This window comes from Lutjanus erythropterus, chromosome 14 (genome assembly GCF_056507025.1).
Source record: "Lutjanus erythropterus isolate fLutEry1 chromosome 14, fLutEry1.hap2, whole genome shotgun sequence".
Taxonomy (NCBI): Eukaryota; Metazoa; Chordata; class Actinopteri; order Lutjaniformes; family Lutjanidae; genus Lutjanus; species Lutjanus erythropterus.
In genome coordinates this window covers 20792139-20813050 of record NC_139330.1, presented here as the reverse complement: position 1 = coordinate 20813050, position 20912 = coordinate 20792139, and the positions used below count along the sequence as shown (strand labels likewise).

The 20912-nt window shown below is 40.2% G+C and overlaps 1 protein-coding gene across 1 annotated transcript in view; it reads right to left on the bottom strand.

Moving 5' to 3' along the window:
• Positions 1-20912, bottom strand: part of adam12b (ADAM metallopeptidase domain 12b) — a 113125-nt gene that overhangs the window by 38992 nt on the left and 53221 nt on the right. The window contains exons 5-11 of the mRNA XM_084735685.1: positions 19136-19212; positions 17491-17680; positions 15777-15842; positions 14933-15004; positions 13785-13954; positions 12749-12833; positions 9054-9202 (exon numbers count right to left, since the gene is read on the bottom strand). Of these exons, the coding sequence (XP_084591811.1) occupies positions 9054-9202; positions 12749-12833; positions 13785-13954; positions 14933-15004; positions 15777-15842; positions 17491-17680; positions 19136-19212 (809 nt within the window). The remainder of the gene's footprint in view (positions 1-9053; positions 9203-12748; positions 12834-13784; positions 13955-14932; positions 15005-15776; positions 15843-17490; positions 17681-19135; positions 19213-20912) is intronic.

The following is a 20912-nucleotide window of genomic DNA, read 5'->3' as shown; positions in this document are numbered from 1 at the left end:
AAACAGTCAGTGTGGCTGCCACATCACAGAGAGGGAGGAAAACATCCAGCTTTATCTGCTCTACTTTTTTATTGGTCGTGCCTAATTTATGATAAATTTAACAGAATGTTTACTGTTCCCATTTTCATTCAGTAATGTTTAAAGTGGCTGGAAAAACAGATATTTACGCCTCCCGTGTTGCCATGTCTGTTGATTTTCAGAGAGGGGTTTTTGTTAAAGAGGCCCTGTGGTGTGTGTTAAATTCAGTTATACTCTACAGTGTATCCTTGAGCTCAAATAAAGATACTGGATGCATTTCCTTCCTCATAAAACATATTCAAAGCTGACTTATTTAAACAATTTAAATGATCATCGTTTTCATCCATGTTTACAAGTTTGCACTCTTCTTTTTTTCCCTGTCTCTACTGCTGCGATGATGAATATCATCGTGCATCACTTCCTCCTGCAGGTCAGTGGAATAGTGTAAAACCACTGGTGGGAATGTGTGTCGCATCACCTGAGCGCCTGTGCATCTTTGCGCGTGTGCAAAAACAAAAACAGGGACCCACTCACAGAAAAACAGCCCTTTAGTGGAGAAAAATTTTACTGGTGCTTTACTAGGTTTAATCATCTGTATCCATGTAAGGCTATAAAATCTAGCCCACGCCGCTGATGATAGAAGTAGCTAAAGAATGAGCCATCTTGCTTCCCTCTTATCTCTGCTGTGGAATTACGCATGCACAGTATCAATCAGACAAAGACAAAGATTTTGGGCTGAAGCATACATGAGAATTTCAATTATTCTGGAAACAGGAGGTCAGTTGGGCGGCGTGAGAGGATTTGGATAAAAGTCAAACTATGTATTGCAACAGTGTCTCGCTTGCATGGCAGCTGAGAGGGCTGTCGACAACCCCTCCTCTGGTGCCTTGCTGGTGCTTGTATGAAACATAATCAATCACAAAACTGATTACCACAGTATATCATGTTTCAAAAATGCTGGTTACCAGTTCCACCAGTTATCTTGTTGTTATTTGATGACTGCTAATATATAACACAATTTTTATGGGTGCAAGTAAAAACTGCAAGTAGATTTCTGACTCCTTTGCCCCCGTGACTTTGGTATTGGACAACTTTTAATGAGATATTGAAGAAAGCAGAACTGTATGCAGGAATCTATGAAATAAAGAATTCCAAGAAGACAACATAAAAGAAAAAAAGAAAAACTCTCAGTAACCTGCCACCAACACTCCTACTACCATATTACAACGGTGACTTGCCTTTTATGTTCTTTGTCAAAGCAAACCATCTGCTCAGGTACTGTAAGAACAAGGTGACCTTGCTCAAGATAGCGTTCAAGCTTTCAAAGAATGTACAACATCAATAAAGCACTAAATTACAATTTTGTTCAGTTACTGATGACTATAACAATTTATCTACAGGCACTTATATGTGCACATGGGCGCATCTACAGTTTTGCCCTTCCTTCCCCCAGTTGACAGTGTTCAGTCACACAATGCTTAGAGAACTCAGTGATGAACTGCCGTCATCACAGACAGAACAACAAAAAACACAACCTAAACAAGCTCCTGTTCTGTGTTATAAACTGAAACAGTGGCCTGAAATGAATGATTTAAAAGTTGGGGGGCCCCAGAAGAGACAGATTAGAAAAACAAAAGTCAAAATAGAAGCAGCACAGGTTGAGATATCCTCAGTTTTTGTTGCTACTGTGGATCAGGTTCTAAAACAGCATCCTACATTTCCCATCTCCCCAACTCAATAGCATCTTGCTAAGAAAATTCTTCTAAATACCCACATCTTTCAAACCTTACACCTCCAATTTGTAAGTGTAAAAATGTAAGGTGATGACACTTACATAACCATGCTTTTCAAACTTTCGTTTACTTTCATCAAGTAAACACAATTTTCTGTGTAGATTCGGTAACTAACAAGACCTGCCTCACCCCAGACCTGGCGAATGCAGCTTTTCAAAGGGACTTACAAACTGCTCTTGTAGCATTAATCTAAGCCTTTACAATGTACTGGGATACAGTCTCTTGTGCACCAAGCAGCTTTTCCTGGATCTGCAGCCATTTGTGCAGTGCAGAGGATTCCTGTCAGTTTGATCAACTCAGAATGTGGGGCCAATGGGTTCAGACGAGGAGGAAACGTCACTCTGGATCATAAACTGTTTAAAACAAGTGGGTTTAACCTACTGGTTTAAAAAAGGGTGGGCCAGCAGGGGGCGACTCCGCTGGGTCCAAATAGAAGTCTGATTGTATATTCATTTTCTCAATGAGTTTATGGTCTTAATTTCTTGTTTCAAGTCTTTATCAATACAGTAAGATGTTCATTTAGTAAATTATGGAAAATTATGGCTACCTTGTGATTGACCAGTTGTTTCCATGGCAACCTGTCAATCAGGACCGAATCGCAGCGATGCATATCTATGGCCCTGTATAAATTTAAACAGTCATGAACTTGTTTTGAGTGTAAATCTTATTTTCATCTTACATCCTTGACCATTTCATAGTGTGTTTTCAGTTCATTAAAACATTTTCGTCACCTAAAAATGTTGTGCTCCTTGCTAACCAAACTAGTTAATGCTAGTCTTAGCTCATAACTTAGCGTTTGCTATGCTAATGGTACCCTGCAGAGCGGGTAGATTATGTTAACCATACAATATCCAACCTATGTACATCCCCATGCAGCTCCACCCTCTTGGCTGAATAATGTAATTTTTGGCTCAAAAAAGAAGAAGAAGAAAAAAAAAAAGAGATTATGAAAATGTCAAACTTGAGATATCAATATATTAGTCCACAAACCAATGGGTGATGTTACCGTGACTATGTCCACTTCTTTAATACAGTCTGGACGGAGAGTAAAATGGGTCTGTAAACATACATTGGTCACGAAGGGGCTATGGAGGGCTTGTCTTTTTGTGGGCTATCTGATGGACATGAAGCCGTCTCTACTGCTCCCTAAGCTTCACTACAGACTGACATGCATTTAGTCCACACTAAGCAGAAGAGACATGTCTGACCTTTTGGGAAATGTTAGGCTGCAACACTGGCAGAAGCCTATGGTGATTAAATATCAGGGAGAAAAGCAAAACACAGGCTAAATTTACTGCAAACATTTACCCACCAGCAACCTAACTGGCTTTCTCCCTCCTTTTCTCAGCAGAATGTCTTCAGATAATGACATTTTGCACCCTCTCACCTCACTTGCACTCTGTCATTTCAACAAGAAAATAACAAGAATCACAAGCTACCTCATATTGTGTTGACAAGGAATTCACCTCTTGGCCTCAAAGTCCAGCCACAGCTACCTGCTGGGCTTCATCTTTTTGCCCGGTAACACATATAGACACAGGAAAGTACTTTTGAGTTTTCTCTCCACGTTCCTATGATGCAACTCTTAGCTCAACTTCTAAAAGACATCCTCACTTCAAAATGTCAATTTAAACCTCTGTTACTCTCCTCTGTCCCTCGAATTTCCACTCATTGTTGTGACACAAATCTCTTGTGACCAGTCTTCATGGCTGTCACAGACGTCCATGTGTCGCCAATTAATTCCTTCATTGTCATCTTCCTCCTGTTTGTGTCTCACTCTCACCTCTATCTCTATTTGTGTTCCTCTTCCTGCTTTACCACTGAGGGAGATAAAAGACAAATAAAAGCACTGCTTCCTCGCTCCGCCTGTCTATCCAGGCATAAAGCACCTCTCTGCGGATCTCTCTCTGTGTGCCCTGGCCCTGATTACAGCTGGCAGCGTCACTGATAATCACGTCATTTAGATGCAGCCTGTCCTCTCCTCCATTAGCAAGTCTAAGCTGAGAGTATCCCAAACACACAGTTGAACGAGCTACACTGCTTTACAAAAATGTGTTTAACATTCTGAAGGCGCCTCTGCTGAGGGTCAAAGGAGGTTGTTAATATATATAAAAAAAGACACCCAAACTGAGATGGGGGAAATGAGTTCTAGATTGGTTTGTGAAATTATTGGTTTTGTCAACAGGAAACTATGAATTCAGGCTCCGTTCAGAAAATTCAATTTAGGAGATAGGTGCCTGGGCCGAGCTTGAACTTAGGTACGTTCATAATTTTTAAAAAAATGCTGGCTCAGAAACTCTGGCAAAATATTTCCCATGTCGAACTTCAGACTACGAGCACCGTGGCTTATAGTCTGACACAGCACATCTGATATAATCTCAAAAACAACACTGTCTAGACAACATATTTGATCTCTTACTGTCAATGTCAAACATCAGAATGGTCCCTGGAAGGACATCGTTATGAGCGTAAAGCAGTTTTAACAGATTTTCTGCCCACTGGGAAGCAGTGGAATAAGCTGTCAGCACTGATGATGATTGTGTTGCAAACACCACAGATGCATAGTAGTTCTATTAATACTACTTTCTGGAGTCCTCTTGGAGGATGCACTCCACACATGCACAATAGATCAGACTCTACAGATCATGTCCACACAGTCACAACAAATTTAAGGTATGTCTGCACAGAGTTTACACATCTAGCAGACGTGAAATAACATGAGCATTCATTCGGGGTTCTGTTTCTGGCTACCTGACGAATGTCCAATATCTTCTCTTCTTTTAGCTTTGTTTTTGGTCTCCACCAACTCCTGAGGCTCACCAGCAACCTGCTAAGTTTGTGACTTTGAGTGTTTCTGCTGAAAACAGCCGCCTGCTGCTGCCAGAAAATAGGGATGATGAGATTGGCGACACTGAGCCAAAACAGTCAAGTTACGAGCTGTAAAAAAAGATGCAGAAATTGTCAATAGATTCATGGTAAAACATTTTGCCAAAGGACCGCATTTGAAAATTAGATGATGATTTAACACTGGTGATAATTGACAATTGAGATAATTGCAGGGCTGTTCAGGGGTGTATCATGTATTATCCTCCAGTTTTTCATTTTGTTAATCTTACTATTTTTTGTTGCAGTAACTAGGATTGTTTGACAGATCAAAACCATTATAAAAATCAATGATGCATTAAGTTTTCTAACATCACAAAATTGCCAGGCAAAATGTCACTGTAGCACGGTTTATGGATTTATCCTGCACCCTTTACTTCGCAAACAGAGGAGCAAGTTTCAGAATGAAAGGTCACTGATCACCTCTCTCAACTATTAATGTGTTTAATCTCATAATTACGTGGCAGAAATTGCTGAAAAGGAGTGACTGTGCTTCATTAACTTACTAAGAAATTCAATAACACCGTGACTCATTGTAACCCATTTAGATCATCATGTAGTCATTTTTCTAAACTCTCTGCATGACATCATTAGATATTTTTGGCCGGTGACGAGCTAAGGCAAAGTCGTCATGTCGTCAACGCGGCGCACATATTTAAAAACTACACTGCATAAATCCACTGGTGCTCGGTGTGCATTATACTTCTTTTTCTCTGAAATAAATGTTGTAGTACGAGAAGAGGAGGATGAGCTCACTGCTGCCAGCGGCTGCACAAACAAGCAGTTTTTGACAGCCCCCCCATTCCCCTCTCTCTTTTCTATTTGTACAGTAAAAGGTCATTCAAGTTTTTCTGGGACAATTGTAGTTCATAGTAAATTATATTATTTATGTGTTTTTAGCAGTTTTTGTAGGGTTTTTGAAGGATGTTCTCACAAGCATTCAGTGCTTTTCTTCTACTGCAGTGTAACTGAAGCTTTCATCTACTTTTAATGTCAGTGTTTAATGACGAGAGGCACATCTAGTGCCAGTAAAAGCACACATCCTCAGGGACATTTCACAACTGCTCATTGTTTTCAGCTCAGGTGCTCAGCCTCTCAGATCTTAGCACATCTTTGTCAATGTAATTCTGAAAAGACCGCTGTACTGAAAACAACTGTATTTACCTGCGTCTGCACACTGAGCCCGCTCTCATCCTTTTTTTCCACCTAATCAACAGTTTCCTCTCTTAGCTGTGTCTTTCATGCGTGCAGCCACATCTCCTTTCTTAGAACACATTAAGGTGTAATGGGAGCAGGAGCGTGGTTCCCACATATCAGAAATTTCTCGGGAATTGGTCTGGTTCACTCTATATAACGCATTTTATGTAACATGGTTTAATGGGGACAGTTTCTAAATTACTTGAAACCTAGTTCGACATTTCTGAACTGCAATTTCTTGTTACTTAAAAGCCGACATATACGTTGATGCCCATATATCTGCAACCAGCTAATGTTGGCCAATTTATCAGACTGGCTGATTCATCAGTCTTGTTATATATAATTTCTCAGAAACATGCATCAGGCGCAGGCTACTACAGTTTAAAGTGCTCCACCTGACCAGCAGCAAATTGGCAAAACTCTCTCAGGAGTAGGTGAGAAGTGCTAAAGATGTGGCCACAGCCAAAGCAGAGTAACAGCCATAACTGGTAACATCATTCACTCTCACCTCATTACTTTGCAAATTAATTTAGCCTTTGTAGGTAAGCCACACCCAAACAATTAATTTCCACATTACAGAGTTTATTTGATTTGTAATCTGTTGATTTGCTCTAAGCTTTACACTGTTTATATTGAGTGCACGCATTTTCACACTGGTGGGATAAACAAGCAAATTTCTGTTATATTAATCACTGTGTCTTTGTCTTTGAGTTACTGTGGTTATTGGGGGAGGTCTCTTTCTGGATAAGCAAAACACCTGGCTGAGCGCTCTTAAATCCTGTGGCCAGCCCATCAGACCAAACTAATTGCTGCAAGTGATTGAGGGGATTTGGGTTTGGTTAATTTTTGCTTTGTATAAGCTTTAGTTGATGGCAAATTTGTTTTCTCCTTCTGTGTTGTTTAGTCTGGCCAAGACACCATATATGTTCCCTCATGTGTTACTAGGCTCATTTCGGATGAACTAGGCCTCGCCTGAAGAGTAGAGATCAGGCAGCCGCAGCAGGAGGCGTCGACAAAAAACTGCAGTCAATTTGGACAGTTTCAGGCAGCCTTCAGAGAATATACAGGAAGTGACAGGAATATTGACATCCTGCTAAGATCCATCTGTAGGCTACTTGTAGTTTGCAGAACATGTTCAGATAGTTATGCCTGAAAAGTAGAAAATAAAAGTATATAGAAAAAGTATGCATTCTTGATCGCCGATGAAGCTGAAGCAGACTGATCCCCCAGCTGTTCCATGATCCTCTGGTCTTTTTTATGTCCATCTTATAAAGCACTTTGTAACTGCTTGTATAAATTAACTTTATTATTATCATATTGCTAACAGATTAAACCTTTATTGCACAACATATGAGTACTACATCTTGCATTAAATATTACAATTACACATAAAAATAGGATTTTCTACAACACTTCAGCCAATCAGAGCCAGTTAGCTCATTGATGAAGCAACAGCCAGACGTCTGCAGTCCACTGAGAGCAGCTGCAGTGCTTGACTCTAAAAACTGTGGCCGCCTTGATCATGCAGTTAACAGTTTGTCAGTTAACACCTTTAGTTGCTGTTATTCTGTGTATAGATCTATTTTGTTGACTTCTTCTTCTATATTTCTGGACACCGGTTTTTAATACAGTTGTAAGTATATGTGGCACAGGTTTTGATCCTAACCCTGTGACCGTGAAGATAACTGCTAACAAAACTATAGTTGTCTCCTCCTCTACGCTACTTGCTTGTCGACAGATTCTCCTCAGATGGCAAAAGACTGCACCACCATCTCATAAATAAAATGGCTAGAGGATGTAAAGTCACACCTCAAACTAAGCTAAAAGACATATTATTATTGGCTCTATCAGAGAGTTTTATGAGGTCTGGCAATCTTTCTTGCTATATTCTCAAAATTATTGTACATAATTTTACCCACTCTAATGTGTGGGACAGCTGTAGGCTGGGGTGGATGTTGGTTAGTGTGTGGTGGGTGGGTCTGTGAGCAGCGTCTCTGTTGACTTATACTTAAAAAAACAACAATAGTAACTGTGTCTTTCAGCCTTTTGTCTCTGTTTGCCTCCTTCACAGTGTTGTGAAATCTATCCTGACCGCATTCATCTGTGGCTTGTGGGACTCACCATCAGACAAACCAGACTGGCACCGGACCAGGGATGAAATCTGGTATTGCGCTCTGGGTATACCTTATCTGCTCACTGTTTACTAACAGTCACAGAGTCCATCACTTGCAGCAGCGCTGTTATCTCAGCGACCCAGGCAACACGAGTAGAATGCTAGAACAGCTGCTTTAGTCTCAGGCCAAAGTGTGTGTGCATGTGTGTGGTTATAGTGTATGTGTGTGTGGTTGAGCTCCCAGCAACACATAACACAAATGGAGCTTCATGTACAGAAGAAAATGATCCAAACTGTGCAACTAGTGGAATTTAATGAATCTTTATCCATATCTTTCTTTTTACTGTTCAGGTGCACAAGAAGCAGCTAATTTATTCAGAAAAGTTGAGCTGATAAACATTTTAATTCCATTGCTGTTTCAGTGCTATTAAACACACCTAATTTCACACAGCTATGTGTCCACAGCACAGAGAAACAGCCTAAAGTCTCAAGTTTAAACCATTTGTCCGATGCACTGTTTTTAAATCTGAAGCTACTTTTGCCAAGTTTGTTCTTAGCAAAGATTTTACTAGGACAGACCATATACTGAAAATTGAAATGATCAATGAAACAATAATCAAAACAGTCTAAAACTATGATATAAATACATGTAGAGAAGTGAAGAATCCATAGTTAACATAATTATTGTAATGACAGTGTGGTTAAGTGGACATTAATTGAACTTGCTGCCTCAACCAGTCACTTTTGTCTTAACTTTTACTCTTATAGGAGAAATGTAACATATTTACTGTATTAAATCATAAAATGACCATCAGAGATGTTGTCACAGACTGAGGAAAAATGCTACATTGAAATATTGGCTTCTCTGTCAACAATGCTACAGTCAGTATGTTCTTCTTGGAAATTTACATACCAGGCATTAATGCAGATTGTTCCCCGAATCAGTAAGTGTCTGTCTGGCTTAACTTTACATTGACAGACAATTGACAACTATAAACAGCCGGTCAACAGCCGGTCCTACAGTAAGCAAAAGATCATCAGAAACTCACCCTGTAGAGGGGGTCATGATGCAGCCTCCACGATCAACGGTCATCCTGCAGCCGCAGCCACGCTCTGGGGTGTCGTGGTTCATGCCAAAATTGTGTCCCAGCTCGTGAGCCAAAGTCACTGCGGCACCCAGCGGGTTCTCAGAGTGATCCTGTGATGGGAAAAATCGTATCCCAGAACAATGAGATCATGTTAATTTTGTGTAACTTTGTAAGTTTGACTATGTATGAAATTCAATACATGTTACTTGAGCAGGCTTTGAGTAAAAACCAAGCCATGATGAAGTTCACTGCCACTTACAAAAAAACGAAAAAGAGAATAAGGAAACCGCAAAGTTCAAAAAAGACAATTTTTAAGCTGCAGATTCCCAAAACAGTTCAGTAACCGCCGATCTGCCTCCTCATCCTTCTTCTATTACTCATTCTCCTCATGGAGGCCTGAATTCATCTGCCATTCCATTACCCCTGCAGACCCAATCACACCCACTGCTAGTGGAGACAGCCGCGGCAGTAAGCTCCATAAACCTACCGCTGTATGAGTCGCTGCTGCATTGATAAGCGAGACAACTGCCCTTCACGAGGCAGACAGAGACCGAGAGTGACAAGCCAGAGGTGGAGGTTTCAGTTTCACTGAAATCTGGACACAGACAGGTTGAGTGGGAGACTGGGAAGACTGGGACAGAGACGGGGGGGAGTTTGGAGAGTGAAATTAAGTCAATGGAGTATAAATGTATGCCAAGGAAACGAATGGAGTTTCTAGACATTTTGATGAAACTCATGTAATACATAACTATGGAATAGAGTTCAGTTCACTAACCATCACTTTTGTAACATTTTATGTGTTATTTTACATATATCTCCCATACTGATATCAGACAAATATTATCAGTGATATTGTGACATTAAAGGAATAGTCTGACATTTTAAGAAATATGCTTACTAGAGTTAGATGGGAAGATCAATGCTGATGTGTGTAAGGTACATATGAAATTACTGCTAACATCCTTGGTTTAATATATAGAAAGGAAACAAGGTGAAACAGTTGGTCTGGCTCTGATTTAAGGTAACAAGATCCACCTACCAACACGCCTGAAGATCACCAATTAACATTTTATTTTTTGTTTGTTAATCTGCACAAAAAACAAAGTGAAAAAGGTCAATTCTTAGTTACTGGTCCGGCACATAACCCAGTGTTGTAAAACAGTGAATTGTCATTTTACACTTTGTACGGATTAAACAAAGAAGTTATAATTACTGAGCTTTAAAAGTGCTTTACCTTTGGACAGGGCCAGGCTAGCTATTTCCCTTTGATTCCAGATTTTGCACTAAACTAAGCTAACCTGCTGCAGTCTACACTGTCATATTTCCTTCTTCACATCTATCACTTGGCCAAAATCTTTAACTAATCCTTAATTTCAGATATTTTGCCCTGTTGATTCTACATTTACTGCATGTCTGTCTGAATGTATGACTAATTCTGGAACTATGGTTCTCCAAAGATATACATTAACATCTCTGCAGGTTTATGCAGAGAATAGTGTCATGGGTATGAGTATGGGTAGGATGCAAAGGAGCCTACGCAAACACCTCCATAGTCTCAACATGTTGTGCAGACCTGAGCGTCAGCTGATTGATTGTTCCAACTCCTGATGGGAGGTGGGTTCAAAATGCAAAAGTTACCATAAATGGTACATTCAAATCCACAAACTTCTGTTACAGACGACCAGTGCAGTACAGCCCAGAGAAGCACCTTCCAGCCATATGACATATTAATGCTGCGTAACTGGTGGCATGTTGGCTACATATTTAGCAAAGCTCAAGGCGGGAATTACACCACGTTCCAACAGTCAATGCCATAGATGCCCTGAAGTGTGGCCATAATGCCCCTTCTACCCACCTGGCCAGTTTGGCATGCGGACTTCCTCTTTAAAACACCCAGGACAGACTGCCTACCTCAGCAGCATGTGTGCGTCGTGGAACCGCTTACTTTGCATTTCGGCTCCCACATTAACAGGTTAGAGATACATCTATCACTTTTTGTTATTGAACCATTGACTTGGTCCTGCTGACATACAGTTTTGCTCCAATAAGTTTGTACTTAAAGCGAAAGTGGCCTTGCCTTAAAAATGACTTAATTCTTTAAGTCCTGAAAACTGATTAACATATAACAAACTCCCCAAAAGATGCATGTATTTAAACTCTTATTAATGCTGCATGACTCAGTGGTTCAAATCAGGCGACCCCGGAGCGAGAGGTCCCCTATGTAGCTACTGTTTATCTCACTGTGGTCTTCAAATTTTCTCTGCCACCCAAGTACATGAGAAAATCACATGCTTCCTTTGAAGGCGGGGTCATATGTCAAAGTTGAGGGCAAGCCAATCTATTTTCTGCTCTGATTACAGAGGAGCTGCACCCCGCCTTTTAACAAGAAAGATGGGAAAACTTTCCTCTACTTCTGTCATGTTTATCTCAGTGTGTCTCTATGTGTGTGTGCGCAATTCATGGTTGAGTGCCTCCTCACAAAAAAGTGTAATATCAGCGTCAGCAGAAATGGATGAAACTCTTGGAAGCCACAGTCATTACTTTGAAGCGGCTATAAGCCATTGTTGTGATGGTGAGAATTTGATAGTGTTGGTTACAAGAAATGCTCTGATAGTCTTTCTGATATCATTTCCAGCCATGTGAGAAAATAACTCCCAGACAAGAATACCTTATAAAAAACTCGATATAGTTTGCTGTCACAGTTTAAACCCAACCATTCACATATTAAGGCCTGTGTGAGTTTACTTGAAAAAATAAATAACATTTCGATGCGCAAATTGAAAGAACATGTGGACCAAATCGAGGATTTGGGGCTGATTAACACACATGGTCGTGAATGGTTTGAGAAATGGTTCATGTCATCTGGCTGCCCTCTAACTGGTTACATGGCCCTTTAATCTCAGTCCAAACCATCTGCCATCTGTAAGTAATGGGGAAGACAAACATCTGGAGAAGCCTCAGCACAGGCACAGCCGGCAGAAAACATATCTATTAATGGGGGATGCACATCTGGGCTGGGGTGTAATGGCACTGGGCTGATAACCACTTTGTGATTTGGCATGGATGTCAAGTGCTACAGCAGGCAGAGGAGCCCTAAAGGCAGCTAATTTACTATGAGCAATAATTTAGTTTACCTGGGGAGATGCAGTTGTGTGTAAAAAAAGCATTTTGATTTGAATGTGTGGCATAAACAATTTATCCCATCTCATAAAAATGTAAATGTGGTTTTGTTTAAATGCTGTGGCCTTTGATGTACCCCTGTGCCCCACCAAACCTTTTAGAGATGTCACAGGAAAGCTTGATTGAATGACTGAAAGACTCCAAATGACCTTACAAGGGTGTGTGTGTCTGCACTCCAATCCCTCTGACAGTATATTTTTACATATTCCTTCATGCACATGTTTGTGGTAACGATGAGGGCATGAGTGTTGAGGGAGTGCCAGCACAAATATCATTATGCTTAAAAGCATGACACCCTGCCAGACCTGTGCGTAAATGCTCTTCCAGGAAACGGCGAACACCTTTTCAGTGTAAATCATGTCTGGACTGTGTTAGCCGGCTGAATCTGAACAATGTCCACGCTGATGCAATCAGTCTACATAGAGGAAGAGGAGGGTGGAGGCATGGTGGGAGCAGTGAGAAGGCTTTATACTCACCATGACAATGCCTCCAGACTGCTCCACTGTGCACATGCTCATAATGGGCGCCATGCCAATGGTTGTGCCCTGGAAGTAAACCCCGCTGCAAAGGACGGAAGAAGGGTGAGGAGGAGATATAGATGCTAGAGAAGAAAGTTAAGATCTGCACAACTTTATGCATTTTGTGAATTCATTATTGCAGCTTGTCTTCAAAAGCATTAATACGGTTTAGATTAGGTCTCCTAATGTAATCCAGATGCAATGCATTCACTTGGCTTAGAAATACAAAAGTTTTAAAACAACCAAATTATCCCTCGAGTTTGTATTGAACTCAGAAGATCTGCTTTTAGTCGCTATGCTCTTATTAATCCTCTGGAAAAACTACATGGAAGCACCAAAAAAATAATACTTTGAATTCCTTAGTGAATTTAAATCTCTGATGAGAAACCATATGGCCTCCATTTGATTCTGTTTTAATAGATTTTTTTAATATCTTTTATGAACTGGGCTTATATACTTGTTTTAATTGTTTTATTTTTTTTTCTTTTACTCAGCAAATGAGAGCCGGCACTCAAAGATATTAAACAAGACAGGTTAAAAGAGATCATCTAATGCTGCCTAACAGGTAATGTACAGAGGCATATGTCAATGGAATAGTCAACTAAAGTGGGTGTATTTGAAGGGAGGCCTAAAATCTGTTTTATTGTTAATGTAAAATGTTTGTTTTAATGCAATGGTGCAATGGCCATATTGCAACAGTTTCATATACTGTAGGTGGTGTAATATGGTTGGACAAATATATCAGCTATCTGCCCCAATTATGGGAGGTAATATTTGTCATTTTATTTTGCTAATCTAATGGTCTGAGAAGTGAGAGCCAAGGCACACTCTCATTCATCTGCACAGTAAATACCCACTGAGCCGGAAGATGAGTGAGGCAAAGTTTTCACATCTAATGCTGTGAATTCAGATTTACTTCAACCAAACAAGGGTTGATGATTGCCAGTATTCAATGGAAATCAACTCACAGGAACCATCTCTGGTTAACAGTCACCTTATGAGCTGAGCATTGTCGTGAGGTTTCTGGGGCAGAAGTTTGACTTTCCTCCAGTCTAAGAACTCGTGCAGGGTGGTGAAGGGATCCTGGGTGATGGGACATTTATCAGAGTCGCTCCACACCTCCAAACCCACCAGGGCCACACGGATGTCCAGGGCCCTGTAAAACTGAAGAAAAGCACATTGGTAGGTGAAGAGAGTCAGTGTGGATAGAAAGGCTGGGAGATTTATAGAGCTTCAATTTCATGACTGATAAAAAGATTTCAAACAGAAATGTGAGACACTATCACTGCTTTTTTATAACCACAAAGTTGGAACGTTGTGTAAAATGTAAATAAAAACAGAATGCATTGAATACAGCTGAAAATAGTACATAGACAAGATATTTAATGTTACAACACTGTGGCTTTGTAGTAAAAGAGTTTGTGTACTAGACTGGCCTGAATGCATAACACCAGACCTTTCTCCTAATGAAAATGTGTGGCGCATTATGAAGCACAAAATGCTACAGCCCCCAGACTGCTGAGCACCTGAAGTCGTATATCAAGCAAGAATCATTTAGAATTTCACTCTCAAAACTTCAACGAGAAAAGGTGAAATATCACAGTGGTAAACATGCACCTGTCCCAACTTTTTTGCATCAAATTTAGAATGAGTATATTTACAAAAAACAATAAAGCCAGTCAGTTTGAACATTAAATATCTTGTCTTTGTACTGTATTCAGTTGAATAGTCTGAAAAGTTTTTACACATCATTGCATTCTGTTTGTACTTAATTTTTCACAACACCCCAACTTTTTTAGAACTGGGGCTGCACTTTTGGTGATTCACTTTACTGAATTACAATACATTTCAATACGGCAGCCTCGACTCCTCTCCTGTGTGAATAAACATAATGTTTTCTCACACGATCAGATGTCTTTCCCATGTCCATATCCATGCTTTCGGTATGTAAATCCATCTGCCTACTGTATGTGCTAGTTATAGATTCACAGCCCTGGCAGAGGTTTTAGATGGACTAAAAGCAGCTGTTTTAGTAGGACATTAATATATCACACAGTCATCCCATTAATCTCTGCTGCCAGCAATATTTCTATTTTAAAAGGTGATTTATCCCTCCTGTGCAAAGGGGAGAGGATGTTTTACCTTGTCCACGTAATTGGCTATCTCTGCCAGTCTCTGTTTCACCTTCTCCACGTCCCTCCCCTGTTTCTGAAACTGAAAACAAAATTGCATGCAATCAGTGGTAGAAATGGGAACATCTGAACATCAACACACAAGTGGTGTGTGTTGCATGAATGCATAAACGATACTGTAGTTAGTAATTTCAGAACCAAAAAGCATGAATCAACACAGAACACCCACCATGGCAATACGTTTTACTGTGTGTTAGGCAACTTGTCAAGCTGTGACCATCTGGATCTAGAAAAATCTCCCAGTGCTAGAGAGACGAATGGCACGGCCACAGGGAGCAGGTATATTGGCAGATCTGACAGCCTGCAAAGCTTTGGATCCAAATTGCAGCAAAGTCAGACCCTCTATTTCCACCCTACTGTGTATCCACCTGCGTCTGGTGCTGGACTTCAAATCCAAGCCTGACAACACACTTGATCCCTTATCCTCTTTTGTTTTTTTTCATTTCCTTTCCTTCCATTCAGGTCGGTGGCATTAGTAAAGGGCCACAGGGAGGAAACCCCACAATGAGCTCGTCGGTGCTTACGGGAGACTCTTCTGTATCCACGTGGCTTTTTCCGGTTTCCTGTCTGGTCCGCTGGGAAATCGTTCAGCACTTCCTGTCAAAACGGAGCCTCAGCCACAAGACCACACTGCTCGTTGCACACTGACCTAATTCTGCAGGCCCAGCAGGATCTGCTCTACTGTTACTACAGCTTACCCTGCTGTTTTATACTTATACCATGAAGGATTTACTGTGCTAGGTTTCTGTTTTCTGAACACTGTGCTTGTGAATGGCAGGTAAATGGTGAATTACCTCTCTGTTGTCCGCCACAATGATCAGCTCAACATACTTGGTTGTCTTCTGAGCATGCCTTTTATGCTGAAGTACAAACAGAAATGTTGCATGTTAGAAATGTTTTGAGAGTTGCTGAAAGCATGCACAGATACCAAAATATAGACACACAATTGAAGTACTATCACTATCACGTCCTGTGGGCCTATTTTAAAAGAACAGTTTGGATGTTTTGAAGTGGGGTTGTATGTGGCACTCATCCATAGTCAGTATATTAGCTACAATAGATGCTGGTCCCAACACTCCACACTTTGTCATCAGACAGCCTTTTCCAGCGGGAAACTGCTGTTATCTACGCCCAATATCGCTGTCACCTCCTGAACCTGACACCATAGGTGAAATCAGTCAGTTTACCTTGCACATCTCGGAGTTGGTGGTGTACTGCTGCCTTGATCTGCTAGTTTGTGATATAAACACGTTATGCTGCTGACCCTCTTAACAGCTATATAGTATTGAGCGTCCACGCTTCTCCAAACTGGGGGGATTTTGATTGACTATCGGTAAGTACTACTTAAATACTACTACAACCACACTTCAAATAATCTGAACTGCCCCTTTAAAAGCCTTAAGAAAACATTTTCAAGTCTACAATGCCTAAAAAGATATTTCAGTAAACTTGTTTGTTTTCTTGCCAAGAGCGAGATAAGAAAACCAGTAATAATATCATGTCTGCATAGTAAATATGAAGCTATAGCTAGCAGCTTAGCTTATCTTATCGTAACTCTAAAAGCACCTACGTACCACTAAAACTCATTAATGATATTTTATTTGATTTGAAAATATCAAGGCTAGCTATGTCCTCCTGTTTTTAGTCTTTTGACTGCTAGCTGCAGCTTGATGCACAGAGATAGTTAATGAGCAAGTTTCCCAAAATGCCTTATTATTTCTTTACATCAAAGCGGCACCTAGGCCACCAGCAATTGTATCTCGTATGACAATTAGCATAGGCCACATCGATATTAAATAGTAATGTAAACACAAGTGTTATCAATGATACTAACTCATGTCCTGTTCCATTTAGTGTAACAGAGCCTTTCCAGTGAGCCAACATGCAAAATATGAAACCTTAATTAATACTATTGACAACACCTGTGTTTACCTACTCTTTCATGTCAAGATGGCTGCTATGAAAAAGGTGTACAGTGTAAGAAAAGCCAGGACATCAGACAAAGGCATACCGGGTCATATGACCATATTCAGTGATCTTTTTGCTTCAGTGTCCTGTCTGTTAAGGTGGAATTGATGCTATTCTAAAAACATGAAGCCCAGATTACTCAGGGGTCATTAAGTACTGTATGTTGGTAAGTTTTCACTTCCTGACTGAATGGAGTTTTTAACGCTTGTGAATAGTGGCAGATGGATGCTGCACCTGCTCCATGTAAATCAGTGGCCAAACCCGCATGGTCCCTCGACTTTAGGCTCGAAGCACAGATAAAATGTGTCAAGCTCAAGGCAACACCCTCCGGGAACTTATCCAAACTAGTCAGCTTGCCAATTTGCTGATCTTTGGTCAAACACCCATTTGTCTTTCATCAAGTGAATGATACCCTTACCCTTCAGAAATGTTTCACAATTAAAATACGACAAAAAGCGCTCAAATAGATGTCAGTATAGCTCTGAACTGTGCTATCCAAAGGCTCTAATGCGAGAAACAACAACAAAATACTAATCTCACCCTTGTGTGGAAGGATTGGAAGGGGTTTTTGATGTGGTTTTCAGGGCCAACAGAGGACATATTGAAGCCGTGTCCACAGTCTCCTGGGGTCAGTCTGAGTTCTTCCACTCCGTAGATGAAGTGGGCACCGTTGTCATGACCAGACACCGGCTCAATGATGAATGTCTTGTTTTCAAGTGCAATGAAGCCTCTGCAGAGACAAGAGTGCAAGTCTGAAAACAAGGCTTTCAAGCATAACCAGTCTCTCACATGCAGTAGTTGATTGAATGTGGCTCTTTCTACAAGCCCACTTTGACTTAAGCCAATTGAAACTATGAAACTTTTTTTTTCTGTTTTGGCAACAGGGCCGAGCCACACAGAGCTTCTATACCCCAGCCGAGATTTAAAACTCCTCATGGCTTTATGCACAAAAGCTCTTTTAAATCCACAAATGAGACAGTACTGTTATACGTCAGCCAACTATTTGCGCACGTCTATATCTCCAATTTCAGATCAATAGACTTAATATCAATACACTTGATACCATATAGATCTTAAGAGGAATTTGAAAATTTAAATAAGAGAAAATGACCGTATGTCAGGGCATAAACCTAATGATCTTCTGATTAGGCTAACAACAGGAGAGAAATCAGTGCTAAAAAAAAGTTAAAATTGAATAAAACTGATTAGAATCAAATCATGGCCTTATAAGAGATGTATTTGTAATATATTTACTGTAATAAATGATAAAATGACCATGATAATATCATCAGAGATTAAGGAAAAACATCAAATATAGCTGCAGCATCTTCCTTTTAAATTACTATTCCAGCCTGTAACTTGTGTTTTTGTTTGCCCATTTCAATTAGAGCTCAAATTAATGCTGAATGAGTTCATGTCTGTGTAAATCAGGAGTTGTTTATAACAGTTAAACTGAGCAACATGTTAATGTTACATTTGTGGTTGCACTCCTGCAGTGTTCCTGCAGCCTGCCCAAGCCTCCTCGGGGGGAGGAGGGGGCGGGGGAAACAACTTGCTTCAACCATAGATCATACATTAAATAGGTATGCAGCCTATTTGATATACCGTCTCAAACTCAATATTTTGACCGCAGTACTCATTTCTGGATGCACTGTTGCTTCATATTGCTCCTTAATCATCAAAAGCTAAATTGAATTGTGGATTTGGAGAATTGTGACACCCCTAACATTTACCCAAAATGAAACTTTAATGTTCTTTGTCATTAGCTGGTATTGTGTTGATAAAAGGTTGTCATGGCAAAATGAACATTTTCTCTGTCCACAAATGTTTCCTTGCTGTTTAATTAAGCAGAAGATGACACTGTGTATGTGTAAGACTTCTTGATGATGCCCAACTGGAAGAGTTGTGGTTTGTCATTAGCAACAGCAAGACGCCAATTACCGACAAAACGAGGGCGGATATTTACTGGATGCCTCTGTGGACGAAGACAATGAGGTGTGACATTTTCCTCTATTCCTGCGAGTCACACACCAACTTACTGACAGCGCGCTTAAGGGGCTTAAGAGCGATGGGCTGCTGTGCAGACTGACTTAAGTAAATATAAACATTGCAGTGGCAAATAGCACTTAAAGGGCAGCGTTGAGATGCCGCTTGAATACAAAATGATGGTTGTTATGGTCCTTACCGAAGGCCGGAGCAGGTGCTGAGGGTGACATCAGAGTTTGGATGCGACTGCACTTCCCCATGGTAGTAGCAGTTATTCTAAAAGAGATAAATTGTTATATACCGCAGATGAAACATGTTAGGAAAAGAGTGATTTAATTAAAAATGAATTAAATAACAAAAGCTGCTTATCATTGTTCTTATCTGACATCAAAAGAGCAAAAGAGGACAAGATACAGGGAGACTGTGCTGATGCTGAAATTAGCACGCTCTGTAGATCAGTCTTTCCTCCCATCCACGTCTTTACAAACAGGCCTTTTTGAAATGAATGCAACCTACGCAGTTGAAAGTAGAAGCAGGAAAAGTGACATGGATGAGAGGCGACAGTAATATGGTAACTGTTTTTCCGTTGTTATTCCAGCAGAGAGGTCTAGTAGAGGGAGAAGAGGACATTTAAGGCACCTCAGACGCAGTGAAAACACTGTTGTCTGAGCACAAGGAGAGCGGAGGAAGTGGCTGTCTTTAAAAGGGAATATAGGCCTCCGTTTAGTGTCCAGCAGCACTCCTGTCCTCTTCAATCAACTGCCATTAGTCACAACACTGACCATTTCTCATCCCTAATACTGAACTGCAGGAGGAAATACTTCAGAGCGAGACTTTTGCAAAAAAGAACACAAACAAAAAGCAGTCACTTCTAACAGCTTCTGTTTGACAAGTACAGTACAATTTACTGAGCCAGGTGGTGATAGGATGGAGATTCATTACATGAAGTATAAAAATAGAGCAGCAACAAAGACTCTGTGCTTAGGCTATGCTTGACCTAGATTACTTCACCTTTCATATATGAAAAACATCAGGCAGCAATAGCGATTGTCTCCCTCAGTTATCCTCAATGTGTCTGTGACTTTTAAAGCAGCTAAATGCATTCAAAGTGAAATATTTAGTCATAGGCTCATTTTTAGAAGATTTCCTGGAGCTACAAAAAGCAGAGCAGAGATGGAATAAATCTGGGTTAACCCCTTAATGCTCATTTTTTAAAATAAAGTTCTGTTGGTTTGAAAAATGACTGACCCACTGGAAAGCTGCTCCTTGTTAAGGAGTTAATTTATCTCTTGATTTAAAGTTCCTTTATTTGGGGTTCCTACACATTTTCCAAAGTCAAACTCAAGCACTTATCAAGAATTTTCAATGTGCATTTTCAAGCTTTTCCAGCACATTAAAGCTGTGGTAAATTACATGTTTATACATTCATACACTCAAAATGATTTTTTCACTATTTTTTACATTACATTAAAATAAATGTTTACAACCAAAATTATGTTTTTTGATAGCATTCTACAGAGGGGTGATAAATTAAAGGAAAACACAATGAAATTTTAATGTTTCAAAATGGTATCCTATACAATCTGTCTGAGCCAAACTCTGACTTATTTTATTTATTTATCTAAAATAAGAACTATTAAGTCAGGTATTCATTAAGTATGAAAGTAATGCAGTTACAATTTCAAGCACTTTATCCAAAATCCAATCACTTTTCAAACCTCGAAATGCTACATTAATATTCAAGGATTTTTCAAGGATTTCCAGCACCCATATGAACCCTGTTATATTTTCACTGAGTCATTTGTCTCATCAGATATTTCACAGACTTTATTTACCGTGCATGTCTTTCCACTGAGCCCTGATTAACACATGGCTGATTGCTGAGTTCAGTGACAGCAGGTACTGGAAGTGTGCAGCTGCGTGAGGCTTATCTAAGACAATACAGTACATCTATTTGACAGCCTGATGCAACGCTT